The sequence below is a fragment of the Falco punctatus genome (genome assembly GCF_963210335.1).
Source record: "Falco punctatus genome assembly, chromosome: 4".
Classification (NCBI taxonomy): domain Eukaryota; kingdom Metazoa; phylum Chordata; class Aves; order Falconiformes; family Falconidae; genus Falco; species Falco punctatus.
In genome coordinates this window covers 8,469,790-8,496,057 of record NC_137583.1, presented here as the reverse complement: position 1 = coordinate 8,496,057, position 26,268 = coordinate 8,469,790, and the positions used below count along the sequence as shown (strand labels likewise).

Genomic DNA, 26,268 nt, shown 5'->3' with positions numbered 1-26,268 from the left:
TGATTTTGATACACCATAGACAGACTGATGTGGTTGCATGGGGGAAGGGAAGGACAATGTGTTTATATTTAATGGCATTAAATATAAACCTACACTGGGATTGTCTTAGGAGCTCTGCTGAGCCTCACATCACTTCAGAAGAAAAAATGGGACCCTGTACCACAGTTTCAGCTTTATTTTTGAGGGGAGGGAATGTCTTTCTACAGCTTTGACATTTCAGTATTTCACATTAGGTTTTTATGTTTGCCTTATACAGCAGTTCTTTTAATACTAGAAATTCGGACAGCAGAGTTTTGCTGAACTCTCTTGAAATGCTCCACCTAGGCAGCTTTCCTCACACCTGCATCATGAAGAAAAAGATGACAGTCAGGATTATCATGCTTAAATTGTCAGGTATCTACACAGTTTTCCAGCAGCCTTCATCATTTGTGTCTGTGAAGACCCAGCAAAAGAAACCCACCCCCGCTCCCTCGATTTTTAATTGAGCTATAGAATTCTTATTCATTGTCAGGAAATAGTTAATACCCCATACAGGGCAGAGTAATAAAATACGAAAATGCTCTGCCACATGGAAAGATTCAAAAATAACTTGTTTTCAAACCCAAGTAGCTGTAATGAACTGTAGTAAAATACGTCCTTTTTTTTTTTTTTAATTAAGAAGATTGGAAATTGTAATTTGGAGAAGTTGGTCTTAATACTTGACCAAAGTGAAGTACCCGGGAAGGTCTAGGGAACACGCGTGCAGCCCATAAGTAGATCACTGTTACCTGTTGGCCTGAATTTGTCAATCAGAGGAACAAAACTGTCAAGAATGCTCCGAATTCGATACACTAATTGTGAAAACAAACATTTTTTCAAGATGAGCCAGATAGCAACATAAAACAGAAGAGTAGCAAAACCCAGCCACTGCCACTTGCAATATTAATGAACCCATGATTACTGTCTAAACAAGCACTTTTGCATTATCGTTAACAACAAAGTAGTGACGAAGCCGATTCCTGAGAGACCCATGACAGCCTATGAAAAACAGTAGCACACAATTACAAAGGAGACTTCTGCTCTCGGTGGGGAAGCGGCCGCTAGCTGCACTTTTCCTACAGCATCCCTAGGGATTGCCAAGAATGCCCACTTTTCAAATATTTCCAGTAGCTGCTGCTGCCCAGGTTCTGCTGAGAGCTCTTCCCACAGGGTGTGCAGCTGCCTCAGTCCCAGGGGACTGAATGGCAGCCGGAGCACACAGCACCTTAGAGAGAGCATCTGGAAGAGTGCCTTGCTGCTAAAATTATACGTTGTCATGGCAACTTAGCATTCCAGCCATTGCTGCAGAAAGAGGTGACTGCAGTGTCTTGTGATCATTGAGAACCAAACAGGAGTCAGCCTCTCCCTCCCAGATCACCAAGGCAGGTTTGCTTCCAGCCACACTCCGTAACCGCGAACGAGGTGTTAGGGGAGAGTTACGGGACAATTCAGAGTCTCAGCACGAGCAGTTTTATAGACTTGTGTCATTTAATGACTGCGTGACCTTCTGTCCTTAGGGTGGATGCAGACCTGGCTGCCATAGATACACTTACCTAGACCAAAGTATATCCCAGTGGTTTCCAGGGATGCAAAGGTGATTAACCCGATTCCAAGAGAAATTGTCCAGTCTGAGGCAACAAAATAAATGTTAGGCTTTGTTCATTTTTCTAGTGTGCAACAATTTATCCTTCTACTGAAGTCTTGCCTTACCTTTGTAGTAGTAGTAGCAAATGAGTAAAGCTCCAATTGCAAAGCAAAGAATGACAAAATGAAAGAATTCATCTGAAATAGAGGGGGGCGGAAATTAGGTCACAGCTGCAGGCATGGTGAGTGTATCACTCTGCAAGTAAGTCTTATTTCCACGAGAGCTCATACACTAGGCTCAACTGCAAAACATACATGTGCACAAGTTGCTACTGAGAAGCCTTGATGCACTTCAACAAGCTACTCCTGTTGGCGGGGTGGGGAGGCTTTCTGGACCAGAGATCTTATTCCTAGACTAAGGTGGAATAGGGTTGACATCAGTTGAATTTAAAAAAAAAAATAAATTAAAAATCTTACCATCCTTCCTTATGCCCATCCACCGTACTGTCCACTGAGGGAGGTGACTGTTCCTGTTCTTATATGCTACAAAAAAGAAATATCTTTTTTTGCCGTGGAACTCTGAAATTAAGGCATTTCAAGTTTATTTGTCTTTTTGTATCTGAAATCGATTGTCAGAGCAGGATAAATGCCAAACTGTTTACTCAAAGGGAAGATCTGCGAGCCTTTCAGAAAGATCAAATTAGCAATTTTAGAATTGCCCTAAAAAGAGCAGGGCTTTGGGAAAAAACGGCAGCATAGTCAGATGGCTGCATGAACAATACATAATTGTTTTAAAGCACTCTGGGTCTTTTCTATCTACTGTGGGACAGTCAACAGTCTCAGGGTTACAGTGGGGGAGTAAAGCAGTCATACAAGGGAGCTTCAGTTTGATCCTTGGGAGCTTTGCACAATCACAGCTACAATAATATAACAATCTTCATTACTAAGCGTGAGTACCAGCTATCTATTTAAGCCTGCTGATGAAGTATTTCTGCATCTCCCAAATTAAGAACTGTAGATGACAGTTACTCTCCTGTAGCTAACTATAACGATGCATAGAAAGAACAACCTAAGAACAAGCTAGATATTTTCAGAGGTTTAAATACCATTTTCATGAGCAGTGTTGCCAAATTCTGTTCTTTCTCCAATTTTTTTGTCAGAAAGAGCTGAACATTTTACCAGATTCCCAATGATGTGGTCAAAGCGGGTTTTTTCCTTTTTTGTTTGTTGATTGCTTGAGAAGACCCTAGGCAGTCTGCTGCATGTAAGCCCTTGGGAGTTGATTCATCACAAGTTTTAGATGCTGATTTCACTTACATTGGGCTGTGCAACCAGGCAACCAATGCCTGGCAATGAATTTAATTTTCTCTAAAGATGTAACAGGCAGCTGCTAGAAATGTACTCCAAATAAGCTATAGGCTTCTGCTGTTGTGCTTTTGAACCACACAGCAACCAGACCTCCAACAAATTCTGTTCTGTGTCACCTGATACTGGAGTCACATCTTTTACTTTTTTGATTTGAGCATTCTGGCTTGATGAAGTTCTGGTTTGCAGACAAATTCAGTTATTTGAGTATGCATATGCACTGCACTATTCTGATTCATAAATGTTCCTCTCTGCAGTTGTATGAATGATCTGTTGACACAGAATTTATCAGAACATCAATTCATGTTTGGCAAGTGTCTGCTCTGCATTACTCTGCCTCCTGAACCCAACAGTCCCACTGGAACTTTGTATTGTGGAATGAGTTGCACAGTATTTCTTCTAGTAAAGCATTACAGTGCATTTTAATAACTATTCTCAAACTTCTATTTTTTGATTGGAAATATCTAGGTATCAAGGAGGTGGTATATCACTAAGCAAAACTCAGTCCTGAAAGACAGCACCCACCCACAAGAAAATCTTGTTTGCTTGTATGTATTTACCATCTGCAATTGAATCTTCTGGTCTGGTAACCTCTGAAAAACAACATTGTTTTGTTAGTTCTGGTAGTAAAAATACAAATATGTTGTTTCCCACCATTATCAGCACTAGCAAGCACTGTGAGTATTCACTTATTTGGTGACTCAGTAGACAAAACAGCACTTAAAAGTGCCAGGAAACGCAGTTGAAAGGACCCAAGAACAGGTAACAATAAAACTTGACTATTCACAGTGAGCCCAGGTTCTTTGAAATAGCTGGGCAGTAGAAGATTGGTGGCCTCTGTGTTTATAAACATTCAGTTTCTAGAACTGAAGCTAGAAGCAAGCAGAGCTGGATCACAAGTGCCATGTGTGTATCCCCTGAACCTGGCTGGTGCAGGAGGCTTGGAGCCCTGCCCTAGCGAAGTATTTTCAGTGTCTCAACCTGGTGTATTGAAGGGGCCTAGAACTGAAGCACCGTGAGAGGTGGGGAGGCCAAACACCAACAGGAAAAGTACCCCAGTCCTCTTTCTGCACCTGGCAACGCGGGGGCAACGTTGTATTGCAGTGTATTCCTCCACCCTGGTTATTTTATGCAGCTCCTGGGGAAGAAGTAACTCAAAAAACCTTCCCTAGGGATTACACCAAAATTTGTATCTTCCCAACTCTTTCCTCAGCTGACTCAGTCCATGTCGAAGCAGCTGTCCCCCACTGCAGGGAAGAAGAGCCGCTGAGCAGGTGTCCTCTCAAAAAGGCCGCCCGCTGGGCTGTCTGCCTCCCCTAACCGATGGGTGTGGCGGTGGCTGGGCCTGGGAGGGACGAGGTCGGTAACGCAATCAAGCCACTGAAAATTTCCTGCTGGAGGCTTTTGACATCTGTTCTGCTGCTGCTCAGACTGACTGTCCGGGCCTCTCGGCTGGTACTGTTTCTCTGTCACTTGTCACCTGGCTGGGTGAAAACCCAGCATCATCCGTCAGGGAATGCTCTGAGCGAAGGGAGGAAGGCGCTCAGCGCTGGGCATCACGGGTTTTGCAGGAACCAGGTTCCAGCTCTTTCCCTGTCCTGCATCCCTGTTCAGCAGGAGATAGAGGGCTGCAGGGAACACTGACAACTGCCTGGCTTTCTTGGAAAAGACTGAATAGTTGCCCAATAGATTTGCTGGGTTTTCCCCTATAAAGGATGATGACAACTGCTGGGCTCCGATCTTGTGAGAACCTGGCAGGCCTAGAAAAAAAGTGGGTTAATCTGCTCGAGCGCCTTGTACAGATCACCGGCTGTCAGCCAGCCACTCTGACAAGCTTGGCACAAAACATCTGCGCCATGCCCAAGTCCAACACCAGGCTAACTGGAAACCAGTGGATTTGCAGCAGGGGATATATAAGCACGTCAGAACAAAGAAACTGCAGTTACGGTCTTCCTTCCAGCAGGATGACGTTACCTGGGAACGCTTACCTGAATCTCTGTAGGGAACAACCTCTGCTGGTATGCCTGAAATATTACACAAAGGTGATGTAGATTAATACCCGTTGTGAGTATGTACACCTTGCTGCCAGTCCCAGCCCGTGCAACTATTGAAATCAGTGTGGTTGCGTACGAGTGACAAGGTAGATACCAACTCACTCACGAGAGAGGGCAGCTCTGTTGTGGGTGGCACAGTTTGAACGTGGGAACGCGTGTGGATCACTAACCCCCCACATTGCATCTTTCACAATATCTAGAGTCAGGCAGTGTCAGACTCCTGTGAGACAAATCAGATCTCCTCCTGTCAATTTAAATGAGCTGCTCTTGCATCAGGGCTGAGATCTATTGAAGACATTCATTAAATGATTAAAGCCTTAACTCTTTTACGGCCGTGGTTCTATACCATAAGCTGATAGCTATTTCTGTGTGTTGTCACAGCCCGTTTTCGTGATCTGCATTGTACTTTTCCATTTTTCCTTTGGAAGGAAATGAAAAACCTCAGCAATGAGACCAAAGGTGCGCTGCTCGCTGGCGATCTCTGGTCAGCGCTGAGGGCTGACTGCAGACCCCCTAAGCTGTGGCTGTGAGAGGTATTTTCAAAACTCCTCTGCTGCATTTCAGTGGCCACATTACTTGAACTTCATCTTGTAGGAAATGCCTTTCCTACAGCCACATTTTGACTGGTTATTTTCCTACATCTATACACATTAATAAGCCTTTATTCAAATGTCAAACCAAAGAATGCCAGAAATTATCCCTTTTTTTGGTTTATATTGGTTGTCTCTAGCAAAAACCAATGCCGCCGTCACTTTTTCCTACCTCCAAGTAATTGGCCTTCAGTCTTCTGTCTTGCTAAATCTTCCCCATCACTGTCTGGAGAGAGAGTGATTTTTTTTCATCAGATTAAGGAAAAAAGGGGACAGCAGTATCAAAACCAGCAGCACTGTAGTTGTTTGACTATAATACAATGGCCATGGGACATGTAGGTGAAAATCAAGGCTTTCAAATGCAAGGATCGTTATTAGCTGCTTTTGCCTCACAGCTCGCTTCAGACCTGGCTCAATAGGAGAAACCCAGCAAAATCTGAAGTTGGAATAATTTGTATAAAGGGGTGTAGTGAGAAAGTTCTTACGTTATACACATATCATCAGCACTGCTAATGAGTTTGAAAAAATAAATTTCTAAATGCAACTCATTTGATCGTAATCAGCTAGTGGCTTTCTATAAGAGAGCAAGTCAATATCAGCATTATCATTTCCATGTCACCTGTCAGTCTCTCATTTTTCATGAATCAAACGGTCTAACGGCAGCCAAAGAGACATCATAGAATCACAGAATCATTTAGGTTGGAAAAGACCTTTAAGATCATCAAGTCCAATCCAACCGCTGACCCAGGGCTGCCAAGTCCACCACTAAACCATGTCCCTAAGCACAACATCTAGGTGTTTTCTGAACATTTCCATGGATGGTGACTCCACCACTTCCCTGGGCAGCCTATTTCAATGCTTGACCACCCTTTCAATGAAGAAGTTTTTCCTAATATCCAGTCTAAACCTCTCCTGGCACAACCTGAGGCCATTTCCTCTTGTCCTATCGCTTGTTATCCGGGAAAAAAACGAGACCGACCCCCCACCTGCCTACAGCCTCCTTCCAGGGAGCTGTAGGGAGCAATAAGGTCCCCCCCCGAGCCTCCTCCTCTCCAGATACATTGTTGATGTTTGCGAATAAGAAAATAAATGCTAAGAGAAGTACTACAGTATTGCCAGCTACTACTGTACACTGACTGTTCCTTGCCTCCTGCTAAATGCAGGCTTCAGTTAGACCATAAATGCACTGAAGATCATAGAAGTTATGATCTTTTATTTGGGGAGAAATCTTGCAGCAGATTTCTATGTTTCTGAAACCTCCAACTTCCACAAGAGCAGGAGGCACCCTGATACTTGGCTAATAATGAATCTAGAGGTACTGATTATTTTCTGTTTTCTCTCTTTTGCACAATTTCTTACTTTTTTAAGAGTTCTGCAGAACTGCTGCAAGTCTCTGATGTGACTCTTATGAATATGCAATCAGATTAAATTACATATCAGGGAAAAATAAAATAAATCCTCTTTACCTTTTGTATCTTCATCCGTGGACTCATGGGATGAGTTTTCAGCCTTTTTTTCCCCTTGTGAAAGCATAACATTCCTTTCCAATCTCTTCAGGACTTTCAATTTTTCATCTGTTTTATATATAGAGGAAAAAATATTAGAAACAACTATTTACATTTGCTCTCTTTTACAATGACAGATTTCAAAATGCTTTATTAAAGGTCTGACAGGAGATTGGACCCTTCGTCTTACTGCAGCTGTGGGTTTTTGCAGACAAAAAGTAGTACAAAGTATCACAAATGGAAGATCCTATCAACAGCTGTTTAGACTTTCTTAAATGGTTGCGGTAGATGTCTAAAATTTCATATTCTGGCCTTTAATTTACCCACAATGCTATCCCCGAGACAATTCCCACTCCCTGAAGCAACAGCAGCTGCAAGGTGCTTCAGCTGAAGAGCAGTTGCTCACCCCTCCCTGGGCTCCTTCTCCCTTGGCCCCTGTGGTCTCTGCCAGCAGTGCCAGCGCCTCTCAGGGAGCCAAACCGCCGGGCAGGAGGCACCTGCAGGACGCCGACCCCTGGGCCAGGCATGAGGTGCTCCTGGCTCGTGTGGCAGGGGTTGCAGGTGGTACTTAACAGCTTCACATTCAGCTCCACGCCGGGGCTGGTGAGTCCGTGCATCTCTGCATTATTAGTTGTAATATTTGGAGATGCGCAGCTAGACACGATTTTCCCCTGGCTGCTCGATGCTGCTCACTGTACAAGAACAGCAAGGGAGGTCCCTGCTATCACAAACCTTCCTACGCTGACAGATGACCACAGCTGGGCTGCTGTCTGGGCTGGGAGCTCTCTCCCCTTATGAATGCGTTTGATCAAGGCAGGAACATGCTCTCCTTGAGGGTCTCCAGTTAAATTCAGGGCCACCTGAAGTGACTGCAGCTCTGTGACCCATTAACAACAACCCCGTGGCACTGCACTTGGTTTCTTACTGCATGACCAGGCAAATGAGAAGTGCAGCGACATCTGTTTGTATCTTGTTGCCTGGGTTCAGCACCCTGAGTGGCATCCTCTGTCCACTCCTTTTAGTTACCACTACATGTGCTGCTAGGGTCATTTGGAAAAGTATTTTCAGTGCTCAAGCTCTGATTTCTTACCACTGTGAGAGCTCAGAGAGGTCCAGGCTGGCTGGATAACAGTCCATGCAAAAAAAAAAAAAAAAAAAAAAGTGTCCTGGGTGTCATGACTCCAGCTAGACAGAAGAAACTGGGGCACCACTTTAAGTCAGGGAAATTACTTTGGCATATCATCCCAGAATATCCTCTCTCTCTAAACACGCCGTATTTTTTCCCCAGAAGAAGCCAAGTGAAACTAAAGTAAAATACTACCTTTGGCTCCCGTTATCACCATACCTAACTGACCTTTCTAAGCAGTGCTTCTAGACATTTGAGTCGTTCACTAATAATCACTTCCAAGCACGTATCAGTTTTCAAACTGGTGTCTGGTCCCACTGGCACTTCAGTAATTTTAACAAAACAGCTGATGAGCAACCAGGTAGGACTTACCCTTTCCCTTGGAGCTGGGCAGCTGCTTATACCCAGACGGGCTGGCTGTCTTCAGCAGGAGGTAAAGAGCCACCATTGCCCTGGCTCCTTTCTGCTCGATGGCTTTCAGGCAGGCTGAGCAGCCCCCAGGCCAGCCACTGCAGCTGTTGAGGAGCTGCAAGAGAGGTAAGTAAATAGCAAATAGTCCTTCCGATAGAACGTAGCCTGGGAACACTGGTAAATGCATCTCGCCCCACCTGTGGGACATGTGATCCCCTGCCCCCACTGTACAAGGGGGAAATCAGGGACAAAGAGTAATGCCAAAGATGGGAAGAGAACGTCAACTCCTATCGGCATGTCAGAGCAGAGCTGTCAACTGAGAAAAAAGCACGGTGTGTAATAGTTAATTATTTAAAGAGCTGGAGAAGTACAGTTATAGGGTCTGAAAACGGAATGCAATCCCTGCAGCATCTTGCAGCAAAATGTCACTAACAATGGTCTTGCCTAAAAAAATAGTGACCTGAGTTGACCCTGAGGAATTTATACAAAGCCAGTGATTTTTGCACATGGAGAACAACGAAGAGGAGCCGGGGCCCGGGTCTCATTTATCTAAGTGCCCTTTTACAGCATTTAGCATGGTTTAGATGTGTTTTAGCATATCAGGGAACTGGACTGCCTGTTTTCTCTCCCCAAAGCATATCGGAGAAGTACAGAAGTATAACGACGTCTTACAGGGGTGCATGTTTCTTTGGAAACTTACATTGTTCTTTTCTTCAGTATTCAGGATAGGTGGGTTAGTGGCAGCTAAACATTTTACAAGTGATTCCCAGAAGGACTGGTTCATTTTCTCATGGTTCTCCAAGTAATGCGCATCGGCAGTAAAACCTCTCTGGAAAATGTCTGGGAGGAAAAAGAAGAAAATCACTGTGTGCCAGCAGAGGTGGGCGGCGCGGTAGCGTTCCTGTGGTGCTCGGTGTGGTGGAGACATCAGACCCTTAACGCGCTGCCCAGCACCAGAGGTTAGTGTAAAGGAAAGGGGCCAGTGCTGTATTGTATAAAGCAATTCAGTCTGCCAGAAACGGGTAGAAAAAAAAAAGTCACTAGTCCATAAAAATTACCGATGTCTTTGTGACACTATTTTCTTGGTTAGAGAAGCAGAGGAAACCTTCCTAGCTGTTTAAGGGGTGCTCATTCTGACCATGCTATTTTATAGACAGGCACAAAGACACAAAAGCCTGCATAGCAAGGTACTGAGATAGCTCATTAGGCATTTAATGCACAGCAAAATCACAGAATCAGACTGGTCAGGGCTGGCAGGGACCTCTGGAGACCATCCAGCCCCAGGCCCTGCTAAAGCAGCTCCCCCAGGAGCCGGCCGCTCAGGGTCACGGCCAGGCGGGGTTTCAATATCCTCAGAGAAGGAGACCCCGCAGCCTCCCTGGGCAGCCTGTGCCGGTGCTCGGTCACCCTCGGAGTGAAGAAATCTCCTTCATGCTTCTGACTTCCCACAAGCACGTGCCCAAGGCCTGATGAGGAGCCTGTGGAAGAGCTGGGAACTAACTGCTGGTCTCACTTTTACAAGCAAGAAGGTGAAGTGTGTTTGCAGAGGAAACAAGTTTCACTGACTCATGGCGGCTCTAGCACACGCTGCTGTGTAGTGTGGGTGAGCTGAAGCTTTGATCTCTGTGTGCTACCCTTACCTTGCTGTTCTTCTGTAAGGTCTGGGAATAGGATGTGCACTTTCTCCATTGCTGTGCCTGTTCTAAAGGGGAAAAAAGCATGTTTAGAAACCGATCACACTGACCTCCTCTGTCTTACATTTCATTTTCTGCAAACGTGGCATCTATCTCGAGACACTTTAGTTTTGAAATGACTTCTCTGTTGCAATGGGAGTTTCACACCGTGATTCATTTACCCACCCGGGATCCATTCTTGACTCCTCGGAACGAGCCTTGCTGGGCTGGCCTCCGGTTAGTAAGAAGGAACAAAAGTCTGATCATCATGAGTAAAACAAAAAGAAGTCCGACTTGATCATTCGCATTGTTGGTTTTTTACAACTACCGAGGTGTCTAATTAACTATTTACCACAGATGTGAGTAACTTAATAGGCCCTGTTCCCTTCACAAAACAGAACGATTATTCTTTGTTGCCTTTGACATCCTTATACCGAAAATGTACCAGTCAGGGAGAACAGTAGCAATAGTTCATAGGAAAGCCGCACGGGATTGGGAACCCTTGTCTCACAGAAGACTTTGACACTCCGATGCCTGTTCTTCCCAGCTTGTCACAAAAAGGAAATTTATGTTTAAGAATTAAAAACTTCTAAGGGTAGATTCCAGATTTCTTACTGGTATTTGCCATGGAAACAAAACTTTCTGACATCCCCAAAATCCAATGTTTTCTTTTGTTTTGCTAAACTTGGCCCAGAAATTTTGTTTTGATTCTGTTTTATTCTGATGATGGGGGGTTTTTTTTATGGTGGTTGTGGTTCTGAACAGCTGCCTCCACCTACTGTCGTCCAGGCGTGCTGCACTGACTGCATCTCCCCTCACGCAACATTTCAATTAAAACACTTGTATTGAGAGATGCAAAAGATTTTTGGGAGCCTGAAGTACACTTTCCACTATGCAGGGCACAACAGGAAAGCCATTTATACACCCACGCTTTTTGGTTTTTACAATATGACTTTTGGGTCCATTCAACAACAACAACAACAACCAAAAAAACCCCAACTTTCCAACAGTTTGAAAACTAAGTATTTTCTTTACATTTTCCAGAGGGAAAATCTTCTTTTCCTACAGGTAGTTTCAGTTCTCTAGAGACCTTCATATCAGTCAGAAAAACATTCTAACACAAAATCTAAAACAGGTCCCATTAATGTCTACAGAAGGACAGTGTAATGCACAAGCAAAACCATCTTCATTCTGGAAACAGAACAACTTTTTAGATAGAAGAAATTAGACACAGACAGACTCCAAAGTAGCTACAGAACCTTCCCTCCTTTGGAAGCAGGGTCAAGCTCCCACATTTCCAGTGTGTTGGTGATTCTGGAGGCTTTCTCCTTTCCTGGGCTGCAAGGTCCTTACTTAGAAACCTTTTAGCCACTGCTTTGCTGTTTGGCTCTGGGAAAATTACATGACCTCTTTAACCACTATTAAAGGCTAAGCCCAGAAAACTGCTTACCTACCTCCTAGGTGTATTGTGAGGAAAAAAATAACTGAATATTTTAAGAACACTTTGAAATTATTCCCAATGATGAGTTTATGCAAGACGTCTACAATGGCAGAGAATAACTTTTATTTAACCACCTGATATACCTGGAAAAACTGGCAAGTTTTTGGACCAACAAGCTCTGAACTCTATCAATTAGTCTAATGAAAGTTTTCACCTCTCCCACAAACCTTGCCTGACTTAAAGCCTTTGCGGCTGTAGCTGTGGCGGCAGCACTGTGTGACAGTCGCCGGCAATGTGAGACTGTGAGTACCCGACAGGGAACGCAGGAAACACATCTGTCCTCTGCCTGGGTAAGCAACAGCTGGTGTTGAAATACAGGAACCCAGCATACCACACCCTGGGCGAGCTCGGTCTTGGCCACACAATAAAGAACGTAATTTCTGTGCAGTTATATATCTCCTGCTATGGTCTTCAGGCTTTTTCAGTATCCTTGTCTTCCTGTTTAGCTTTAACCTTGCAACAGTGTTTGCTATTGCAAGTTAAATCCTTTAGGCTTCTTTGTGGACCACATGGTTCAAATACCAGGCCTAAAGGAACAAAATTACTTTCAATATAAACATTTGTTTTCTGACTGATTAACTCAGTTTCATAAAAATATTTATAAATATCTACAGATTTTACAGCTGCGTGAAATTCAAGAGGTTTGTGTTTGGGCCCCTAATACCTAGTGAAGGCCACCTTCACCGGCACGTTCCTCCTCCTCTGACAAACCCGTCACAGCAGCAGCTTTACGCCAGCTTTGCGCCACCCCACAGACAAAGCAAGCAGGGAGGCACCAGCAGATCTGTCCCACCACACACAAAGGCAGAGCAGATCCAACACCGAAGGCAGAGGAGATGCTGTCAACCTCATTCGCCGTCAGACTGATTTACCTTAAAACTGTTCATCTGCTGAACCACATGACCGGACTGCTCAGCTGTAGCAGCAACAGAAACCTCTTTGCCTAACGCACTTATGCATCCCGCTATGATAAGACCTGGGTGCCACAAGGGATCCCGGAGCAGCCCGTCCCATCTCCCTTTGTGTGCCTCCAGCACGGCTAAGCCCAGGCAGTCACCCAGCTTTACGTAACTAAGGAAGTCGGGTACCTAATTTCTCTTGGACTATGGACAATTAATTCCCATGTGGCTCTTCTGGGAAGAGAATCAGATCTAAACAAAGGATAAGTCTAGGCATTTAATTATGGTATGTTTTAAAAGTGATTTAGTTGATTATACCTCACAATGAGAGAAGGATGATGATATACTGGCATTTCAGCCCGGCCATGAGCTCACTGAGGAATAACATGAACAACAGACCTCACCCTGCTTTCCCCACAGTAAATCAGAACTTAATTGCAGTGAGGTGTTTTCTAACATGTTAGAATAAAATTTGCATGCAGTCAGACTTCTCCTATTTGTTTAGGAAGTGAGGCTTATAACTGCCATCCACAACAACTTTTTGCTTAGCTGGGGAAATACATGAGTGAAATTGTTCAGTGCAATACTAAAACATGTAAATAAAGTAAAATAAGGTTGGTTTTGTCATCAAGACAAAAGCCAGACAATCCTAAACCTTTTCCCTTTGAAACTAATTTTACCTTTCATTTTAAGTTGTACGCTCACACCAAGTCTTGCTATATTTTCTTTTAAACGTGAACGCTAACTCCCTCCGTGCCCTTCTCTCAAACCAAAGCAAGCAAACGTCATAAAGCACACCTGCCAGTCTCAGCCTGGTCCGAGCAGCTGGTTCCACGGGACGACGTCCTGGAGGGCTGTGGCTATAAGTCGAAGCTGGTTGTTTCTTCCACCGAGACAACAAGAACTGGTCCACGCCAGCTCAGCTTGAAACCGTTCCTACTCGCCTCCTCAGGCAGTGCCACCAGGGAGATAATTCTGCTACCCGCCTGCTTGCCTTCCTGTTGTCAAATAGGGTTGAAATGCGACAGGGAAGTAGCAAAACTCAAGACTTTTCACTCTATACGGCATCCTTGCACACAGGCACGTGGAGAGCCCCAGCGAGTGCGTGTCACCGCAGGGAGGGCCGCTCCCCAGGCTCAACGTGCCCGTCCCCAGGGGGGTGACCAGGGAGTGCATGCAGCCCGGCTGCCCCTGGCCGTAGCACTGGCACTGCCTTCCCTGCCAGCTCCGCAGCGAGCCCGGGCACTGGGCCACGCTGCTGCCAGCCCCACACCTGCCCACCCGGGCCGCCTGCCGCCTGCTTCCCAGCCGCGATGGCAGCGCTCCTGCAGGCAGCCACACGCCCAGTTACCCGGCTTGTGTTTCTCCTTACGTGCTGCGCGCTCCTCTCTGCGGTGCCTGGGAAGCTCCGAAGTGAAGAAAATGAACTCAACAGAAGCCAGAAGAGCTCACGTTTGTAGTCTGAGTAAAGTTAAAGCAAAAAAAATCTTCCTTTACATATGAAGCGCAGGATTTGCCGTGAGGACTTTATAGGAAGAAAAAGATATTTAAAAGATGGGGAAGTCCAGTCAAGAAGACGCCGTTGTTACAGGGAAGCCCTGCGGCTCATCCCCGCTGGGCCACAACTCCTCGGGGAGCAATGAACAACCCGGCCGCGGACCGAAAGCCACGGCAGCACCCCTGAGCACCCTCGGTCTCAGCCCCGAGGAGCTCCGCAGCCGCTCCCCGGCACTCACCTGCGGGGCTGCGCGACGTCTGGCCGGGCGGGCGATGGCGGGCGGGCGTCGGGGCTGGCCCTGTGCCTCACGTGGCCTGCCCTGACTCACAGCCAGAGCAGCCCCGAGTCGCCCCACGGCCGCCATGCTCCAGCGGGGGCGGGAGGAACTGTGTGTTTGTTCCCCGTGTCCCTGAGCACCAGGGAAGGTGGCCGAGAGCCGATCCCACCGGCTCCGAGGGACCCCAGGGTCCCTGACTAGCCAGGCCTGGACCCCTGCCCGTGGCTGCCCCAGCGCAGCCCTGGCCGGGGGGAGCCCAGACCTGCTGGTTTGGCCTGTCGGGTACACGAGGCCGTGGGACACAGGGATCCCTCTCTGAGGGGAAGAATGCTGGGCTGCTGCGGAGCTGAGCGAGGACACCGTGATGGCGGCCTGGGGGCCGGGGCACGCTGCCCCCCTGCCCAGACCACCCCTGGGCCCGGCAGGGAAAGCACCGGGGAAATGCCCGTGCAGGGAGCAGGGCGGCGGGTGGTTGTCGTACCGCAGGCTCATCAGGAGCGGGACACTGCCAGAGGGCACCAGGCAGTGCCCCCAGGAGGGTCCCCTCTTCATCCCTGAGGCCCCAGGGCTGCGGCGTCCTGTGACGGAGCAGCCAAGCCAGTGACAGGGAAGGGAAAGACACCCTCCATCACGCCTTCTCCAGCGACCAGAGAGAGAGAGGTGGCCAAAACCACCACAGCCAGTGCCACCTCCGGTTATGGCTGCGCTCACCAAGGCACGACGGGCTGAGCCGCATTCAAGATCCTCCTCTGCAGTTTGCTCTGTGTGTGAGGCTGCTGGGGGCCACTCTGTAGGCAAAAGGCACAGCTGCCCCTCTGGAGAAAAGGGCTTGGCATCACCCTGCCCAGGTGATAAGCTGCAGGATCTCCTGCTGTGTTCACCTGTGGAGCCACCTGTACGGATTGCCAGGATCCAGCGGGGTTGCCAGGAGCAGTGCTGGCCATTTACTCCCAGGTAGCCCACCCTGCACGGGCCAGCCCCTAGCCCCTGGGACATGCACAATTCCACCGAGCCCCCCACCACGTTTTTCCACGTAGTATCACATGGGAATTCCAATTCCTAAGTCAGTCAAGGCGAAGAAAGTATTAGTATTTCTTAAATGAGCTGCCTCAGCCTAGCATTTGCTTTCACTACGACCATGACTATGAATTTCTCAGCTCTCATCATGCACCCTGAGATAGAATCCCACCCAAACATTTGCCGGGTACAAAAGTTCTCTGGACGTCATAGCTGGAAGTCAGATTTTTATCAAATTAGGTGTGCTTATCCAGCAACACATATAATAAGTAAATGAGTAAAAGTAAAAATTAAAAATAGGGTGTTTTTTTTAAAAAAAAAAAAGGTAAAAAACCAAATCCTCCATTTGTTATAAGGTCAAGTGTTGTTTGCAGTGTGTTTCTTAGCACTTGCTCTTTCTTAGAAAGCAACAGGGAGCAACCCGGGCTGGGCCCAGCCCCCAGCCCCTGATTAGCCTAAGGGAATGGTGGTAAACTGGGGGAGGTCTCTTTGCCCTTTTCCAGCGATCTGTTTTGTTCTCTGACTCTTAGTAATGGTCTCTTGAGTTCTGATAATAGCAAGTATGAGAGATGAGGATGGACTTTCCTGAAAGACAAAGGTCCTTTGGATCCCCGAGTTATGCACAGGCAATTTCCCGCACGCTAGCAACTGCCTGCGTGCCCTCGCTGCCCAGCACCCGCGTGCTCTGGCTCTCTCGCCCTGTGTAGGCTGCTACAGTCTCGGACACCGAGAGTACCAGTTTACTTTGCTTACGGGTTTAGTGCTCTGTCTTCTGGCAGGAGGAAGAGACACAAATGGCTTCTTTCTAATCCTCACGGCCTCTCTTAGAATAACCTGAAACAAAGCATCTGTCTGGTTTTGTTTGTCCTTTACCTGTGGTAAGCTCCTCGGTGCTCTCCTCCGAGGCCTTCTCACCCACCTCAGACGCACGTAACTTCTGCAGCACAGCGTTAAACTGGAGCCACCCCAGGGCTGTCTTCTGTTTAGGGGAGCTGCTCCTTTGCCAGCAGGTGATGGTTTCTCACCAGCCAGCCTTTAGCAGAAGGCAACAAGGGAGTAGGAAAGAACAGACCTCTTCTGCGTCAGCACCAGGAAAAGGAAGCTCAGCTCAACACCTTACATGCACCAGCTACACCAAAACAGGCATTTTCACCTTGGTGTTGGCACTACAGCTGCCCCTGATAGATAATTAACCAATTAATTAAGCCTGTCTCATGCCAGTCTCTTGCCTTTGGCCCCCAGTAGTCTCACCTAAGGAAGGATTCCAGCTCCTATGGCTTTCTGAGAAACTTCTAGGCCTGCTCAGAGGTGTAACCCGGCCTTTCAGTTACTGGACTAAAATACAGTTCTGGGCTTGGCTTTGTTTCAGTAGGATTTGTGTTACATCCCGGTGTAAGATTTCCTTTTTCTCAGGGAGTGTTGCCTCTGTCTAAGCACAAAGTTTGGTCACTTGGAAATGTGTGTGAAGAGCGATAGCTGGTATGGTGGGACAGCACCAGGGACGTTCCAATAGCACGGTGTGTCTATTGATCATACAAGGCGTGGTCACATTATGTCATTTGTCAAATTAAGCTAACGGTTTCACCCTGGGGCATCTGGTGCCTGAGGAGGGAGCGTGCAGAGCGTGTTGTGTACCCTCCTCCCGTTCTCCTCACTTTTTCATGTACCGATGCTTCTGGAGAGACTGGGACAGAAACAGAGAAGGTGATTTATACTTCATGTAGTAGGTGTGCATTGCTGTCTCCTTTCTTTTCCAAGGTTTTTGTTTGTTTGTTTGGGGTTGTTGGAGGTTTTTTCTAAGTGGGCCGCTTGACTGGTTTTCCACAAGTGCCTATTCAAGTACTGTGTCTCACCTACCCCAACATATTTAATTACATGCAATGTTTAACACCTAAAGCAGCTAATACTCTGCATCCACTTCTGCTGGGACAATATTATTTAATTAATTAGAATACTTTATCATATATTACGTCTTAATTTTGCCCTTATTTGAGAGCTGTCCTCTGAGAGAGTTAGGAGGATGGTGATTTATTCTTTGTATGCTGGGAAAATTGCTTCCAGGAGGAGTTTAGAGACACAAGACACGTGCTGAGCAGCTCTTATGCTTGACACTAATTGGGTGCAGTGTGTGTGCAGATTTGTCACACAGGCAGGGTGCATGAGAAATGTAGAAATACTCCTAAGTGAGTGTAGGAGGGGCCCAGTGATGGTACATATTCCCAGGTGTAATTGCTCATTTAGTCATCACATTTCTGAAGGATTAAAACACTCCCATAACACCTCTTGCCCTACCCTGACTTTTATCCAAAGGGTTGGTTAAATTAGTCCCTTCTGTGTGTTTACTTAGTTGCTTTTTTTTTCTTTAAATAAAGTCTGCTTTAACAATTGTGTGAGACTGCGAAGTACAAGTAACTGAGGGAGGATTATGCTTCACTGTCAGCTGCATTTTGCAAGCTACAGCCAGTTTACAGATTCCTTTTTATTTTTAAGCTCTGAACACCTTGAGAAAGAGAGGAAAAAAGCAACAAGTAGTATGTACAACCCACTCCCCTAACCCTCCAGACTACCACTGAACTAATACTACCCTCTTATGCTGGGAGATGATGAGAAATCAGCCATTTGCCTTTGGCGGAGCTGAGAGGGTCTGGGGTTTAGCCATGGAAGTTTTTGCAGTATGGGAAAGTGGATTGTGTTGTACCTTACTGAGATCTTTTGGGGATTTTTTTTTTTATTCTGTACCCTTCTGTGGAATTACTTGCCATAATAACTAATTCATTATATTAATATTTAAAAATAACACAGTAACATTTTTGCTAAAGCTTGTTAAATTTAAGAACTAGGCCTAATATTATTTTTTTCTATACATATCTTCTAGCATCTCTCCTAAACCACATCAAGAACCAAGAAGAACACTATGCTCACATCTATGCCTGTTTTTTTCTTATTGTTTTATAGTCTTATTATTTCCTTAAAGTCTTATTTCTAGTCAAAATTACATTTTCTTCAAATTCATTAGAAGCTTTCTAATATGATTTGTTGTAGAAAGTGGATCAGGGTGCTATAGCTATATTCTTATAGTATTAATTGTATTATTTACATAAAAATCTCTGATTTCTAATCACCACTGAGGCAGTGGCAACAGAGGCAAAAGATGAACGTAGTGCATGTTGCAGACCCTGTTGACAGACTCCAGCAAACTGTTCTTCTTTGTTTCTCCTTATTACCAATGATAACATTGCTAATAGGAGGCTACTGTACAGATGCTTGAGTCTCACAATTTTTCATTTTTTTTTGGCCAGGTGTTACGGACACATTAAGCAGCTGCCCTGTGCCTTTGCGGGCAAGCCAAGTGTGTACAGATCCTGAAATAAATGAGCATCAGGTTTTGCTACAGCAGGTCTGGAAGCGTGTGGAGCAGTTATTGAGCCGCTAGCAGCTTTGTCAGGCCACAGTGCACATTGCTTAGCTGTGTCACAGGCATACGGACATGACTTCATATTTTGTGCTGCTCAGGAGGTGGCTGTGGCTGCTCTTGCAACTCCCAGCTTGGCAAAGGCCAAGTGCTCCAAGTTTCTGCAGTCCCCCAGAAGGTACTCCCCTTTCCCCCCTCTGCAAGTTATCAACATTTCAACCTGCTTTCTCGTGGGGTCAGAAGTCGGGGAGAAAGCCACCAGGCCATCAGCACCGCTGAGCTCCCTGAAGGTCTCCGTGTGTGCTGAAGCATTTGCGCAGAAAGGCTGCCATCCTGTGGTCCTGTCCTGCCCACGGGGACAGGCTTGCAGGAGGCCCTTGCCAGCAGTCTTGCTCCCACGCTGCCCTCCATACCCCTTCCCAGCGGTGTTTTTCAGTTGTACTCGGTCCTGCTGATGCTCAGCTCCGCAGGTCTCTGCAGGCGCAGGGTGTCCCAGCGCGCGGCAGGGCAGGACGAGCCCTTCCCAGGCACGGCGGGCTCTGGCCGCTGCGCTACAGGTGTGCAGCTCTGGCTTTCTGTACACAGCAGGAAGGAAAGCGGAACTGAAGGACGGTTCAGACTACTGCAGGGCAAAGCAAAAACGTTGTTTCACAGCTCAGGTTTCTCGTGGAAACGCGTTGAGTTTCTTAGCACAGAAACACAGAAGCCTAAATGGTACGTCTCTCTTAAAGGCCAGAGATGTGAAGGTGGCAGCGCTAACCCGGCTGTTGCAGCACCCCTGGGTGCACAGCCCCCCAGCTCACCCCCCCGCAGCTGACTAAGGCAGCTGCTCTTACATTAGAGTTTCTTTTTCTTTCATACTTGAAGCATTTGTCTGAAATGCAAGCTCTAGTTCGGAAAGGAGGGAAAGTGGACCTGGCTCTGGCACTTGCCACGGGAGCTATTTCTTTCCCTGCCCAGTCTCTAAAAGAAAAGTGGCCTGGTTTGGGAGCTTGGGGTGCGGCTGGGATTCTGGATGGAGACACGGAAGGATTTGTGTGTGATCATACAGGAGAGGAGTAACTGCTGTAGCAAAGCAGATTCACGGACTATTTATCTCTTTGTTTTCCCCAGCAGAGCACAAATTAAACACGGTTCAAAGACACTCACAGACTGCTGGTGTGTAATCCTTGTTCCCACTGAGACATGGGCACCGAGACACAGTGATCCACACCTTTTAGAGTTTCTCCTAGCTGAGGGGCGGACGGCACTATCGTCGGTTGGGTAGAGGAGGAGAGCTGAGCTCTTCCAATCCAGTTCCTGCAGTCACCACTAAATACAGAGCTGGTACCGATGCAGCACTTCTGGGTTGGCTGTGAAATGTCTCGCACGCGCTGGTGTGGAATACTTTAAAAGTCTTTTCATATGTACAGCTTTTGTAGCTGAGCTTTAGCAAACAACAGAGGGGAGCTAAGGAAACCTGAGCCAGGCTCCGGTGCACTACCAGGCAGCGAGGCACCAGCCAGCTGCCTCGCCGTGCATCCGATGACCCTGCATCTGGAGGCTTGCCACTGACAAGCCACCAGTTTTGATAATGCTCTCCTACTTTTCAAGTGGGGAAACACTTGAGAGGCCCGATTTGGCAGCTGTAGTCTCGGGAACATCCCATCACTAGCGCTCTAAGTGCAGGTCCATGTGGCTAATGAAGCAATGGGGGCTGCTGGGGTGTTTGCGCCTGAAGAGAGCTTGCGCTGTGTGCGTGCATTATTTCCTTTCATTTGCATTTCTTTTTTAATTCCTAGTGAAACAGAAGCCAAGACATGATTATACAATGCCCAGGATTCATGTAACTTGACATTAGACACCTACAAGGCAGACGCCTACATTCAGCACAGTTGTTTCACCCCTCCTTCGCGCTCTGAGGCCCTCCAAGGGTGCAAAGCTTCCCACTCCCCTGTCTGTCTGTCGGGGGGAAGAGCGCTGCCTCACAGGAAGGTGTGTGCAGGCACCACCACACCAGCTGAGTCCTCGGCTGTCCAAGTTAGGTCACCTGAACGCTATCAAGTGCACAACAAATGGGGGGGGGGGACGACACACGACACCCAGGTTCCAGTTCTGCTGTTCTCTCAAGAGCATCACCTCAAACCAAAGGCCCGCCTAGCCTAGGGCTCCCCGCCTGTGGGTGAAGCCCAGGGTGGCACCTAAGAGCAATGCAAGCATGGGCTAACGCCCCTGCGTGCTCTCCCGTACCTGTGCCCTCCACCACCGATTCCACGAGCAGCAGAGGGGCCCGCTGCCCTCCTCCTGCCTCTGCGCAGCTCTCCAGATTCGCTCCAGGCCATGTGCAACACCCTGGAGGAGTGGATGGACCAGCATACGGCCCCTGGGGGCTTTCTTACCAGCAGAGCTCTCGCACCCAGGAAGCTCTTGCTGAAGTACTGGAGGGAACGAAGTGCTGGCACGCAGGGCCACCAGGAGGAGGTGGCAACAGGAGGTGGGGGCCACAGCCTCCCACCCTGGCACTATGCTGCTGCTGTCAGGGCCAGGAGCTGCACCGTCAGTTCAGACGGCTGGTGTGGCACCATGGGGCCGTGTGACCTCCCAGCCCCGCTGTGACTTCAGGGCCAGGATGAAGCTGCACGGGGACAGCTCTGGGGCACTCACACAGAGCCGCTGGAGCATGTCCCATCGGGCAGCTCTGTCCGAGGGCTGGGACACTGTCCCATCCAGCGCTGAGCCCACAGCAGTGACCTGTTCTCTGGGCAGTCACAGGGGCAGCGAGGAGCTCACAGCTTCCCAGAACAACAGGAAACCACAGCCAAGGGGTTTTGGAAGCAGTGAGAAGCAGACAGCCCAACAACCTGAGACCAAAGGAGCTCTCCCTTGGTGCAGCTGCCTTGGCCTGCCCCTGCACCAGTCAGCGACCTGAGAATCACTTTTCTTGCCAGTTACTGAAAGAAAACCAAGGGACTGGCAGGGGATGGGAGAGGTGCCTGGGCACATGCCCTTGGCTTTTGCCTGATTCTTCTGTTTGAGCAGTCTACATCACTGAAGGTGTAGGCCAGGGTGTATTGCTCTCTGGAGAATTACTGACCTCATCAGGTGCTGTTACTTACCAACAGCTCATGAGGCTGAAGACTGAGCAATTTCAGTCTTGAGACAGGTGCAGGATTCCCCCCTTAATGGCTTAGGCTCACATTAATGCTCCCCCATTAATGGCAGCCCCCCTTTATTATGGGTCAGAAGCATACAGGTTCACAAATCACCTCTGAGGGATGTAGCTCTGCAGGAGGGAGGGAGTTGTCCAGCCCCTGGGGCAATGGCTACTGGTCCTTCCAGTTTAGCTAAAGCAGTTTTCTGCAGGGGGGCTGCAGGCTGGCTACCGAAGGCCAGGGCCATGCACCTTCCCTGCCGCCATCAGTAGGATGGATAGTGGGTCCCCAACACAAAGCACAAGTCCATAAGGGACAGGCAGTATTTGGTCCTGCGGTACCTGATGATATTCCTGGACCTCAAGCTAATGACCGAGCTCCAGCTGGAGCAAGGTGGACCTGGCCCCTTTTCCTCTCCCCTCTCCCTCAACACCATTTTCTCCTGTCTCACTGGCTGCTCCTGCACTTTCCAGATGAGACGCCTCACCCCGCAAGGACTCCCTTTCCCACAGTGCAGCCGGCGCTTTGGCCCTCTCATACTCCTTGGAGGAGGCAAAAATCAAAGACAAAATCAGTCCCAGCCACGCACCTGCTACACCATGAGCCAGGGTTCGGGAAATACAGGCAGAAGCAAATGGTACTGTAACACCCTCAGGGCCTGGCCACAGCCCGCCCAGGGCAGGAGAGGGGCTGGGAGGAGATGATGGGGCAGTCCTGAGCATCACCACAAGCAATGACAGCCTCCTGTGTGCCTCTGTGGCCCGGCCCCAGCTTGTCCCAGAGGGGCAGTCCAAGAACCATGGTCACAGCAAGGCAACCCCCCCCCCCTCGGGGCCTTAACCAGCCACAGCTGACATAACGCTGCACATGACAGGCCATGGGTCCTGTCCCTGCGGGAGCTCTGCTGCTCTGGGCCCAGCTCCGTTCCCCGAGCCAAGGCGAGGAGGGCTCCCACAGGGAAAACTGGGGGAAAGCACTTTGGGAATCAACGCATCATCTATATCTAAAAGCAAAGCCTCCTACTGAGAGGGAACCCCTCCCCAAACTGGGGAATCTCTCCTGGTGGCAACTTCTTCGGCTCAAACCACGATCGTCGCAGATACTGAAGGTAACAGTGTGGTGAGAACATTTTCCAAATCCTGACCAGAAATGTGCCGATTTCTGTTCAGTTTATTACATTCCTGATGGTAAATCTGAAGAGTATGTGTTTCATCACATCTCTACTCATGCCACTAGTGCAATCCCATCATTATTAACACAAAAATATTTGCCCTGCTCCCAAATGACTGCAAAGGAGCAAAGGGAAGGCTTGGGGTGCCAGGAAGCTGGGGAAGGGGCTGCCGGCTGCTAGAGCAGTGGGGAACAGTGACTGCACCCAGTCATTGGCCTGGCTGGGTACGTGAGTTCTGCAGCAAGCGCAGGGGGCTGGCATGGGGCATAAGGGCACTCTCCCCACCCACCACCCTGACCAGCCTTCCAGGAGCAACCTGCAACAAAATCTGATGAAAATCACCACTTCTCCTCTTCCTCGTCCTCCCAGTTTCCTGGGGTCCCCTCCCACCTCCATTCTTTTGGTCTCACAGTAGGGCTGGAAGCAGCCTGGGGGAGGCAGAGCTGCAGGAAGGGGAAAGCACACAGTGCCCAAGAAGCACAGGGAGCCCCAGGCGACGTTCCCTGCTCCAGCCGACACTCCCTCTTGATACAGTCCCTTTCCTCAGCACATTCGAGCAAACAGGCAACACCAAGGATTTCAACATTTAATCCTTTCTATGGAATGGGTTTGGTCCTAGAACCCCTTTCGTAACCCTGCCAAGCGAGGCAAGCCACAACCTGGCCTCCCACCGCTTTCTCAGCAACAGCCCTGCTGGGAGATGGCAAAGCCAGGAAGCAGAAAAGCCTGTGGGGTAACGAGGCACGAGACGGGGGGTTACCTATGGACAGAGGGGGCAACACAGGGCCAGCTACACAGCAGGGCTGGGCCAGCAGCTCGGAGGCGCTGACAAACCTGCCCCGAGGGCAGCACAGTGCACCCCCCCCCCCCCCCGCTAAGGCGTACCTACAAATCTGCCGCAGGTGTGATCCTGGAAGTCGGTAGGACTCCGAGTTTGATCTATTCATTGTTTCCTCAGGATATTATTCTTCAACATTTGTTCCAGGACATACCCATCAAGAATCCTCCCCTCCTCAAAAAGCAGCTCCGTCAAATACTGGCTTCATGCTTCTGTGATGCAGTGAAAACACACACGGCTGTGGCAGACCGCGGGGGGAGAGGGATGGTGAGGGGACAGGAAAGCTGCCAGCGTATCCACCCTAAAGCTTCTACGTACACTAGGAACAAGTCCCAGGTCCCCGGTCCCCATGCTCTGCAGAGTTCAGAGCAACACTACTAAGCAGCTTTTTTGAAACTGGACGCAAAAATCTCAGTGAATCTGGAGACCTTTCAAAGCCCTGTGGCTTTCCCAGCTCGCTGACCTGGTGTGAGCAGCAGGCCATGACAGGCAGGCAGGGCCACCCTTCTCTTGGTGAGACAACTACTCGAGGTGACTTCCACTGCTGTCCATGCCTTGGCACCAGGATGCAAACAGACACCATCTTCTGGGATCTTTAAGGAAGATTCCAGCTTTGCAAAGTTATTAGGGACAAAGCACAGCTCTCAATAACTCAGCTGTGTCCTGACACATTCCTCTCTCAGCATCACCTCGGGTCACTAAATTATTATCACGTTCAATCACCTGCAACGTAGAGGGGATGAAGGCAGATTCGACTTTAAAGCAGTTTCCTAAAGTCAAGGCTCTGCAAGTAGTAGGCACCTAGAGAGCCCAAAGGTTATTTACTAGAAGCTAGAATTATTTGAGTAGTCCAATCCATTCATCTTAAAACATGTGCTTTGGACGAGACACGACCACCTTTATGGGGTATGCAAAGCTTGAATTCAAGCTCTCTCTCATGCTGACACCAGAAAAATAGTGATGCCGATACAGTTACCACCTCGCCTCCCGCCCGAGATCAAAACTCAGTACTACCACTCATTCCCAAACCTTGGAACTGTTACATGGCAACTGCAAAATTGCTCTGGCCACTCCATGAGGCCTGGCTGTGTCCAGCAGGCAGGGAGCACTAAAAGGCCGTTTACCACTTGTGAGGGCAAACCTTTTTCAACCTACAGATGTGATTCAGGCTCTAATGAATCTGCTCCATTCTGGCACCTTCATAGGAGGCCTCAAACAGCTTGCTTTCTAGCTCAGGCTCTGGGAACAGGTCTCAGATCACCAAAAGATCTCAGAGCTGCAAGGGTGCCTGAGCACCCAGCTCTCCCAGGACAAGGGGAATGCATAACTCAGTACATTGTCATCTCCTGCTACATTAAATGTGTGTGTGTGGGTGGTGGGGGGGGGGGAACAGCACTGCTAACGCGGCATGTAAATCAGTCTCCTGATTTAGAATACACAAATCCACTCCAGAAAAGTTTAATGTGGGTTCCTGGGGCATCATATTCTTAAAAAGACACAGTACAACAAAAAAAGGCAAGCAGAATTCCTCAGTCTTTAAAACAATCAAAAATATCAAAGATCCATCTACCACAGGGCTGCAGACCACAGCACTGCTGGAAGAAGCAGCATCAGCCTGAGGACCAGAAGGCTTCTCCACCTCCCAGAGATGGTGGTGTGGTTTATCCTGGAATCAGCGGCACCCAAACCAGAGAGCCTAGTACTGCAGAGCCTAGGGAACTACTGAGACTTCCTGAAAGGGAAACACAAAGGGCAGAACTCCGTATCGGAGCAAGCTACCTGGCATCCCTGCTGGGAGATGAACCAGACGGGCTGATCCCACAGCGCCCAAGCTCTGTGCCAGCACGTGTGCCGGGAGGAGCGGTACCCTCCAGAAGACAGATTCCTACACTGAAACTGCTTTGGCCACACAGACTGTGGGGCAACACCTGCTCCTGTAAGAAACCCTGGAGACAGAGGGCAAATGGGTAACTGTTGTAACGGTGTGTGAGGAGATCCAAGAAGGAATCAGAAGAGGCACACCACACTGCTAGCTGGGAACGGGATCAAGGAAATGATCTCAAGTGAATAGGTCAGCCTGGTACAGCCCCAGTCACAAACATGTCTGTGGTACCCTCTGCCTCCCATTCAGTCTTTGGGTGAAGAACCTTAGGATAATTTAGGCTGGGACTTCTGGTGGTCTCTACCTCAGCCCCACT

The 26,268-nt window shown here is 48.4% G+C and overlaps 1 protein-coding gene across 8 annotated transcripts; it reads right to left on the bottom strand.

Moving 5' to 3' along the window:
- Positions 1 to 152: 152 nt before the first annotated feature.
- TMEM40 (transmembrane protein 40) lies at positions 153 to 25,365 on the bottom strand. Of its 8 annotated transcripts, none has more exons than XM_080385445.1 (13): positions 14,463 to 15,560; positions 14,099 to 14,187; positions 10,294 to 10,355; positions 9,354 to 9,493; positions 8,615 to 8,768; positions 7,078 to 7,185; positions 5,784 to 5,837; positions 4,956 to 4,991; positions 3,528 to 3,560; positions 2,080 to 2,145; positions 1,729 to 1,800; positions 1,572 to 1,646; positions 153 to 830 (listed from the first exon to the last, which is right to left on the bottom strand). In XM_080385445.1, the coding sequence occupies exons 3-13, from the start codon at positions 10,340 to 10,342 to the stop codon at positions 727 to 729; spliced, it is 891 nt and encodes a 296-aa protein (XP_080241571.1). In that variant the 5' UTR covers positions 10,343 to 10,355; positions 14,099 to 14,187; positions 14,463 to 15,560; the 3' UTR covers positions 153 to 726. The 8 variants fall into 8 exon arrangements, with proteins under 8 accessions (XP_080241571.1, XP_080241576.1, XP_080241572.1 ...); XM_080385450.1 differs by lacking the exon at positions 14,099 to 14,187 and having other exon boundaries at positions 153 to 340; positions 768 to 830; positions 10,294 to 10,350; positions 14,463 to 15,538; XM_080385446.1 differs by lacking the exons at positions 14,099 to 14,187; positions 14,463 to 15,560 and adding an exon at positions 16,392 to 25,365 and having other exon boundaries at positions 10,294 to 10,350.
- Between the last annotated feature and the right edge of the window lie 903 nt (positions 25,366 to 26,268).